This window comes from Propithecus coquereli, unplaced genomic scaffold (genome assembly GCF_000956105.1).
Source record: "Propithecus coquereli isolate 6110/MARCELLA unplaced genomic scaffold, Pcoq_1.0 Scaffold13, whole genome shotgun sequence".
NCBI classification, from domain to species: Eukaryota; Metazoa; Chordata; class Mammalia; order Primates; family Indriidae; genus Propithecus; species Propithecus coquereli.
In genome coordinates, this window is record NW_012137191.1 from 7,198,718 (window position 1) to 7,208,425 (window position 9,708).

Here is a 9,708-nt window from a genome sequence, read left to right on the forward strand (position 1 = left end):
TTCTTTCTCAGCATTGACAATTTGTTTTAGAAAGCCACCATCATCTTTTTCTTGAACTAATACAGTAGTCTTCTAACTGACCTCCCACCATGGGACAGGCTCAAACTAGTCATAGGCCTGAAAGAAATGAGCCCAGGTCTTTTAGAAATGTAACCTCAGGACTTCAACTGAGACTTCAAAGTTAGGATAGACTGTCATTTTCACTAGTACAGAGAAATATGAACGTTTTATTTTCAGAAAGTTTAAAAAAAAGATATTTAAAAACCTCCCTTAGTAATATCTTCTATAACAAATTAACATTTAGGAAATTCTTCTTTAAACATAACCGAAATCTTTCATTCTGCTCATCTTTCCCTGCCTGTCTGCCTTTTCTCTAAGGGCTGGAGACCAAAAACTCACCAAGTTTTATCATATAGCAACTCATATTTAGATTCAATATTGGATTGCCTGTCATTGGATTTTTACTTTCTTTAAATGTACTATTTTCAAAACTTCAAATTGTCTTTGAAGATTTGTGTAAAACGTGCACACATATATTTCATTTTAAAGGGAGAATCTGATAAAAGAAAAATACTATTTATCTACCTTCTTAATACAAATCTCCATAGAAGAAAATACCAAAAGTTCCACTAATAATATATGCCAGAATTTCCTTTCCCTTCTTTAACCATCCAGTACCAACTTAAAGCTCATTTCAGAATACTTTTTGTTCTTGAAGAAGAAATGCATCATCAAAATAATATAACAATAAAAGGCTGTTCTCAGCCACAGACTGCTCTCAGCCAATGACTGAGCATGGGAGAAAATTTAAAGCAGACCTGGAGGAAACTCCTCTGATGGGAATTTTTAACTGGAGGACTCTCCAGTGGCCTTACTGTACTCTCTTAGAACTGCTCTGCACTCCACATCATTTCTTTTTTCCTTCTTTCCCTCTCTCCTTCATCTGGGATCAGACCTGCTTCGCTGTCAAATAGCTCTTCCAGCCTCCACCCAGCTTCTTCTCTATTTTCTCTGCCACACATTGCCATTAACACATTTCTTACATGGCTAATCCTGTCCTGGCAACTACATCTAGGAGGACATGTATCAACACAGTGCCAGTATTAACGTACCACACTTTTTCTCACTAAGCTCTAGTATAAATAAGGCCTTAGCCAAATTTCCACTCCCCTCCCATTTAATTATTTTGCAAGCAAAGCAATGAAAACTATAGTCAAGTAGCAGTGGAAAAACAATGACAATTCTTTCTAGAATCCATACTAATATTTGTAGTTTACTTACTTATGTTAGCTCTCAATTGATCTTTATCATCTTTAAAGGGTATACATACTTCCTGTGTTATTCATCTCATTTATACTTTCAGGCACCTCTCCTTTGACATTAAAATTACTTTTTAGTAAGAATAGTGTAGGAACTTGATTGTTTTTTTTTGTAGTAATGCTTTTTCTTAAATCAATGTAGATTAAGCTCTCAAGATCCTATTCTTATTTCCAAATAATCTGATATGAATCAGCAGTCAAACAAACTAATAATAATATGGTCTTTAACAAATTAGTCACCTTATTGTTGCCAAAATTACTCCAGGATAAATTCTGGAGTAGAAAAGAATCATGGAGATCCTCTCCCATAGTGGCTCAGATAAAGGTCACTTTAGAGTTGATAGTCCATTGAATATAAATTGACAATTAAATTAATTCTGTTAGTTACAAAGAAATTCTGTTAGAGAAAGTATATCATTTGAGTCCAAAATAAAATCATAAAATTGAGAACTTAATTACAAGTTATCAAGATGCATAGCTCCTTCCTACTGAGTGCAAATGTATAAGCCACTCTATATACCACTAATCAGGCACAGAAAAATTTCGCTAAGTGGAACTATTTTTTGTAATTATAGTCATCAAAATGAGATTATACTCATGCCTAAATACCATTATTTACTTACTCCTTGGATATTATTTTTCAAAATAAATACAAAATTTTGTTTAACTTTTATATATACCATTTTACAACAATCAAACATATTTGTATATGAATACTACATCTATTATAAAGTGGTAATTTAAACTGAGATATTAATGAATTAAAGTAATGAACAGAAGTTGGATTTGTAGACTTATCAAGAAAGTAATACAATTTGATTGCAAAGGTTTTAAAAATATTATTTGAACACATTGATATTCAGGAAAAACAAATCCATGAAACATGACACTGGAAAATCCTTGCTGGAGAAGCCCATGACATTAATCTTCATCAGAATCAGAGCAAATTCTATGATCAAAAAGAGAGAGCTAATGGTGGGGCCCAGGGGAGCAGTGTGCTACTGGTTGTTGAAGGAGACATGGGCTGCCCTTTGATCACGGACTCTGCATTGCTTATTGTCTCAGCATTAGTGTCTCAGCAGCAAACTGAACTGACTCTTCCTTTACCACATATTCTTCTAGTATCATTTTGATAATATCTTAAGAACTCTTAGGTCAAACACATTGACTTTAAAAGTTGATGCCTTCAGGGAAGTCCCTGCCGTGCCTGCCTCCTCCCCGCCCCCCAGCCATATTTGTAATCATCCTAATAAGAGAACTGTGCTGGCATAGTCTCCTTCCATGTCAACATGACACAAGTTCAAGTTTCAGTTTGGATATTATTGATGTACGTTTTTCAGAAGGTTCACTTTAACTTTAACAGGCTTTAAATACATGAAAATAGGGATGATAACACCCATATTTCTGACTTTATTGGATTACTATGAAGATTTTTTTCTATACTTTTGCCAAGTATTCTTTCAAAAGGCAAAAATTAGCTTATTCCTCCCTTGTTTGAGACTTTAGACAGATTTCCATTACTCTTAGATGAAACCCAAGCCCCTTAGCACAGAAAACTTTGTCATTTATGATCTGGCTTACATGTCTCATCTCTTAAAAATCTTCTCCATTTTCCTCTAATGACAAATTGCACTAATTTAAGTTTTTTCAATTTCTTATACATCCTGTACTTTCTTGCCTTAGGGCCTTTGCACATACTGTCCTCACTTCCTGGAGTACACCACCATCCCAACCTCTACATTCCTTTCCTCATGTTTCCCATCCTAGCTTTCTCCTCCTCATGTACTCAATAAAATTTCTAGGAAACCCATAAAAACTAGTCAGTGTGGCTTTTATATGAATAATCTATGCAAGTTGCACACTGTTTCTGTGTTTTTTCCCAAAGCCACTAAAACATCAGTAGATGGTCCACTTGTTAGGAAGATAATGAGACTATCCTGTTCATTTAAAGATGGGAAGAGATGATTTGTACTTTGAAGTCACCTTTTTATTCTTCTGCCAAATATTTAATAGGCTAATCGCATAAAATTAAATAAAAAATGAATAGATATATTCAACAGATGCCCTTGTTAGGGCAAAGAAATTAGAAAGACCCTATTTTATTCCCCAATGTTTATTAGTTGTTTGGCTTTGGGCAGTTCATAAAAAAAATCTGAGCCTCAATTTTCTAAATTCCTCATAAATTATAGAATCTTAAAAACTGAACCCTGATTATAATAGATAATAACAGGGATGAGCAGTATTTCTGTTCATTTTCTTTTCCATCTTCTGTGGAAAAGTACTGGAACAAACAACATTTACATTGTTAATATGAAAACAAGTTTTCTATAAAATAAACTTTCCCAAATAGTTAATTGCAATTGGATTTCTAGTTTCCAAACTGACCTGCTACCATTGACAAGCCACTCTGTCCCTTTACTCCACGAAAATTTTGGTTTTGGTGCAGCTTTAGGTTTGCATTCAATGATCACCCTTCCTCCTTTGGCGGCCAGGATCTTTTTCTTCATAGGATTCAATTCAAAAGTTGGAGCCAAAGCTAAAAGGAAAGCAAATTATTACTTTTCTCTTTGTGTTAATAAAGCATAAACACAAAGCCTTCTGTATTATAGTAATAGCATCTTTATTCCCTTTTCATTGGTAAATGGAAAGGATTAAGCTCAGTAAACATAATCAGCTGTGTGACCAATTGGCATTCCACACTCAATACTTTTTTCTTTTATTCAATAACTTTTACATATTATAAAATTTGCCTAATTCAAATGTATGGTTCTTGATGATAACTGGATTAATTATTATAACCTTTAATTATAATAAAATATTGTATACACATTAACCTTAAAAGTAACATCTAATTCAATTATTTTGACTAGATTGCAAAAGGGGAGTGAAGGGAAATGTTGGAGGGGTCTGGGCAGCCCCATACATGCTGACATACAGTCATAGTTGACTCTCCCAGCCACACTTTGGATCAATTATCCCCAGTTTACAAATGAGAAGATTAAAATCTGTTAAGATTATATAATTTGGAAAAGGTGCCACAGGCAGCAACAGGCGGGATTCACATTTGAATGGTGGGCCTTCTGTTTTCAAGGCACGCTCTTTTCATTAAACAACATAATCCTTTCTTCCTTAAACAATATAATCCCTACATTTACTGAGCACCAACTCTGTGCAGACATTCTGTGAAATGCCAGAAGGAGCAGAGCGATCTGATCCCTGCCTTCAGGATGTATCTACAGCTATGTGAATGGCGATCTAATCAATTAATTAAGAAGTACATGATCCACCTGTAGTTCATCCTCACCTCCAAGAACAATAATTATGAAAATGGGCTATCGAGTCTTATGAAAGTTCACTCCATTGATGGGGTGCTCTAATTTTCAACAGGGTCCCCACCTCTTGTCCACTGCTCAATCTCCTTCTCTATTGGCTGACTCAGGGGATTTTATCCATCATTTTAACACATTCCAATCATCTGTAATTGTGTCACTTCTAGAGCCTTTTCTAGGCTGAAGTGTATGTTTTTATGGGTTTTGACTCTTCATCATCTAATCTAGTGATTATTAAATTTTATCTGTGTATCAAAATCATTCATTAGGTCTAGGGTAGGCCTGAGATTTTGCACATCTAATAAGCTCCTAAATGTCATTACTGCTGCTAATTCTCTGAGGAAGACACTTTCGTAGCAAGGATTCAGTCCTGTTAGTTTGAATTTTGATAACTGGCAATAAATAAGTAACCAACCAACCTCAGTTGTACAGCTAACACAATGCTGGGTATTTTGTATAGGCTCAATAAACATTTTGGGTGACAAATTTCTGATAAAATATGAAAGAAAATTTAATAGGATTATATTTTAAAAGCCAAATTTATCTAGAAAATAAGAATTTTTCTTGAATCAGTTAAGGTTTTAATGAAACAGTTGATTTGGTGTGGTCCTTCAAATGACTTCATATTTATCTAATATTTGAATTTCTATTAATAGCATCAGAATATAGACTATATTCCTATATAATTTGGAAGCGGGAAGGAATAAGGGAATATTTTATCCCCAACTAAGAAGAGGGCATGATGCATTTCTTGTCTCTTTGGTTTTTTACTGCATTGCATGCACCTATTAAAGAATAGTATCTGGTGTAGAGTAAATGCTCAATAAATATTTGGTGGATGAATACATGAATTAACTAAATAACTCAGGAAAAGAGAGAGAGAAGCACTGTTTCTAAAGGTATATTAAATAAGAATAGATTGAGGCGATATAAAGATGCTCAGGAACTACTGATGTGAGGAGGATCAAATTGGTCAGTTTGTTTAATTACTACATTAATAGTCATTAAATTATTTGAAGATTTTAGGCTTGAATACATAGAGATCTTTCAGTCTGAGCCGATGAGTTTTTATACTTCTCTTTTGTAATGCAGGAAGAACTTCTAATAGAAAACAGAAAGTTTTCATTTGGGAAAGAACTTAAATTCACCTCATTTCTTAAGAGTCAAAATGATTTTACATCCCTTTGTACCAAAGAGCCTGCAATGCTTGCTTGATACCCAAACTAATTAGAGTAAATATATTACCAAGGAATTTAGACTTTGGGGAGGAAGAAATGGAGTATGCTCCTCACCATTACTATAAGTGGCAAGGAATGTTAAAGTTAAGATGATCTTTCCTGAGGATAGTTTTCTTTAATGCTTTCTTAGGATTCTCTCATTTTCTACCTTATTCCTTTAGTGTCACTCAATTTGTAGTGATATCAATGTTTTAAAGAGTTTTCTTTTGGTGCAGCAAGAATAAAACTGGCCGCCTTGAGTCACTGCTTTATCTTTTCAGTAACCAATTCTAGAAGAGAAAGCCGACTCCCTAGGTTCACTACTTACAATATGACTAAACCTGGTGACAACTCCTTCACATAACATGAAAGGGACATGATACAGTAAGGCCTTAGTAAAGTAATTGTAATAAAAATAAGTAAAGTAGTTGTAATGAAAAATCTTAGAGATATTTCTAGTATAAACTGGAAAAGTTTAATGGATGTACTGGATGGGGAAAGGGTTGTGGTGGACTCTGTCATTCTTTAAAACAGAGAATCTTTGAGGAGCTCAAGATGTGAGTGTGGGAGAGAGAGGAGGAACTCAGTTTCAGATACGCTGAGCTTGGGTTATCTGTGGGGTTACCCAGACGAGCATTTCTGCTAGGAAGTATTTATTTTGAGTCTGAAGCTGAGGATAAATATCTAGGCCAGAGATATAAATTATGGATCACTGATAGTTAATGAGAGGAGAAGAAATTAACTAGGAATTTAAAAATAAAAATAAAAAGAATCCAGGAATAATAATAATACAGAATACGTAAAGGTATATGTGGAAGAAAATGGAATGGAACCAGAGGAATGGTTCTGGGAGAGAGCAGGACTTCTAGCCAGGCAGGGGAGGGTGTGAAAAAGGGACAATGAAAGAGACAGAGAAGAAATGACCAGGAGGTATGAGAACTTGGAGTCGCCAAAGATAAGAGCTGAGATTTCAAGAATAAAAGAGGACCAAAAGGAGAGACAGCTGGAAGGAGTACGTATACACACATACACACATACACACACATACACATACACACACACACACACACACACACACACACACACACACAGAAGAAGCTGTGTTGATAGGTGGTTGATATCAAATATCAGGGAAAGTGGAAATGCATAGGGCAAAGAGGTAAAGGGATTGTTTCAATTTTGGATAGAAGAAACACTTCCTCCTCCGGATAAAGAGTACTGAAAAGACAAGTGTAATGAAGATACAGCATTGGGTGAGGGATGGGAAGTTAAAATACTTTATGTCAAAGGGTTTCAGTTTTCATGGAAAGTAAGAAGACAACATGAAGGCAGGAGTCAGGGTGAGGTAAGGGACTTGAGGAATGTCTCAAAGGTATTGGATAGCAATTGTAGGGTGTGAGACCCAGGAACTAAGAATGCCCCAAAAGTTCTAAAAATTCATCTCAGGCTGGATCACATGTAGCGTTTTAGCGTCAGTCTTCATGGTTATGTGATTGTGTAGACAGTGTTTAGCTGCCCTGGCATAGGAGATGAGAAGACTTTTCAAATTGGCAAGTGTAAATTTGCCTTGTCATTTAAAATATGTTAAAAAAACATTTTATTCCATGTTGGTTCAAATTTATTACAGAGTTCATCTTCTTAGATAAAAATAAAAGGATATAATTTCATGAAATATGTAGTTGGAATTTTCAGCCAACGTAAGGAAATTTTAAAGGATTACTTTTTCTCTACTTAAATGCTCTTCACTGACAAGAAAAATAATACTCTTCCATTCCAGACTGCATATATGAAAAGTTTTTAACTTTGGCAATTCAAGAAAGTAATGTAAAATCATATGTGACCTATAGATATACTATCATCTTTTTTATATATTGTTTTCTTGATGAATGTTTAACAGAAATTAGCAACGATACTGACCCAAGATCTTCAGCTCAGCATTTGCGTAAATGGCTCCATGTGTGTTTTCAGCTATGCACTGATACATTCCAGCATTTTCAAAAGTCACATCATATAGTCTCAATTCCCCTTTATGATACTGAAAAGAATAAAAGTGAAACACATATTCTCAATAAATGTTAACAGAAATGCTTTCATTTAGGTTTGGGCTTATTTGTTTTTTAATTTAGATACACTATGTTTACCTGCCCCCACTGTAACCTAAGATGAGTCAAGTGGGATTTCATGGCATGGGGAAGCAAAACCCACTTACCATGCCCAAAGGCTCTTGTTCTATTCATCCTACAGAGCTGAGAGTCCACCTTTCCCCTCTTGGACCAGCTGGGAGATTACAGTGGGAAGTAGAGAAAGGTCCCACTGCTGCTACTTGTCCCCAGGGCTAAAGGTAGGACTGAGAGCTTCACTCTTACCTCTGTTTCTGTGGGGTTCAGGAAAATAGTGGCAAGAAAAAGAGGACAATATCAGGTAGTGGAGATGGATGAGTTGGAAGAGGGTGGAAAAGTGGAACAAAGGAAAAAATAAGGAGAGAAAAAGAGAAGGTAGAGTAAGATTACAGGAAATTGTTTAAACTGAAAGAAGATACTTTATGTTCAGTTTCTTGTTTGCTTTTGTTTGGGAAGATTTTATATTTCAGGGCCCAAGTACCCTTACTCTATTGGCTCTCCTGCTAAATTTATCCCAGGACCACCCTGAAATGTTGCTTGAACATGGACTGAGGACCAGCAAAGCACCTGAACATACGTACCGCATATCCATTTTTCAGCCATCGGATTGTGGGAATGGGCTTCCCTGTGGCCACACAAGGCCAGTAGAGATCACTGCCTATGTCCACTTCCGTGTCATTGATATGCTCTACCCACTCAGGAAATGCTAAAAAGTAAGGAAAATTATAAATGTTAAATGTGAGTCTGAACATCCATCATAATCTCAACAGTATAAATATTACATTTAGTTAACCTTATTCTGGAGAATACATCAGATATTGCATGTGCCCTGAAATAAATGTTAGAGCCATTAAAATTGTATTCACATAGATCTGTGTCCTTTGAAAACCCTACATTATTACAGCATGAGGTAACTATAACTCAGTTAGTAATTATTTTTCTACTTGTAAACCATGTATTGTTGAAAAATTAATTCATGATTAGCGCTAAAATAATTGAATTCTTGTTCATAATATAAACCTTTAAATCTGTCAATATGACAACTGAAGGTTTAAAGAATTATATCTCAGTTCATTATAGCATCATCTCTTAACCTTTTGGATAAAGATTCAGATTATTTTCTCACTCCCTCAGGTATACATTATCTTCATTTTGATGAAACTTTCAGCTAGTGGCCACTGTAACATCTTACTGTAGGACTAGAAAAATGACTTGAACACTTAAATACTCTTTCCATGTTACAAACTGCATATAGTAGCTATGATTGGTGAAATCCATGCTTGAGTAAAATTGATCTCACTCTCATTATTTGATCTGATCTAGTTGATAGCTAAAGAAAAATCTAGGAAAATGAAAAAATGCTAGAAATTTCCCCAAAGAAAAAATATTTCTAGAGAACAAACAAATGAACAATCTGATGGTCTGTTTGAGTATTTCAGTTGTCTAAGTAGTCCAAATGATGTAGATAAATAAATTAATATAAAATAAGAAGGAGGTAGGAGGAGAGAATCCTGAGTGGAGAGTAACATTTTATTTAATTTTCTTTTAAAATGAGAACTTGTATTTATTTTATGATAAAAGTAATATGCAAATTTCATAGGAAATATTTAACATGTATGTATATGAAAACATACATATACAGCATATAAAAATAGTACATTTTTTCACTTATCATTCATTATATTTGTTTATGACATATGAAGATAACTTTAAAAAGCTGAAT

General features: G+C 34.7%; 1 protein-coding gene across 3 annotated transcripts in view; it reads right to left on the minus strand.

Moving 5' to 3' along the window:
* Positions 1 to 9,708, minus strand: part of CNTN1 (contactin 1) — a 311,761-nt gene that overhangs the window by 166,561 nt on the left and 135,492 nt on the right. For all 3 annotated transcript variants that reach the window (XM_012638402.1, XM_012638403.1, XM_012638404.1), the window contains 3 exons: positions 8,567 to 8,691; positions 7,783 to 7,900; positions 3,705 to 3,855 (listed from right to left, as the gene is read on the minus strand). In XM_012638402.1, coding sequence (XP_012493856.1) covers positions 3,705 to 3,855; positions 7,783 to 7,900; positions 8,567 to 8,691 — 394 coding nt within the window. The remainder of the gene's footprint in view (positions 1 to 3,704; positions 3,856 to 7,782; positions 7,901 to 8,566; positions 8,692 to 9,708) is intronic.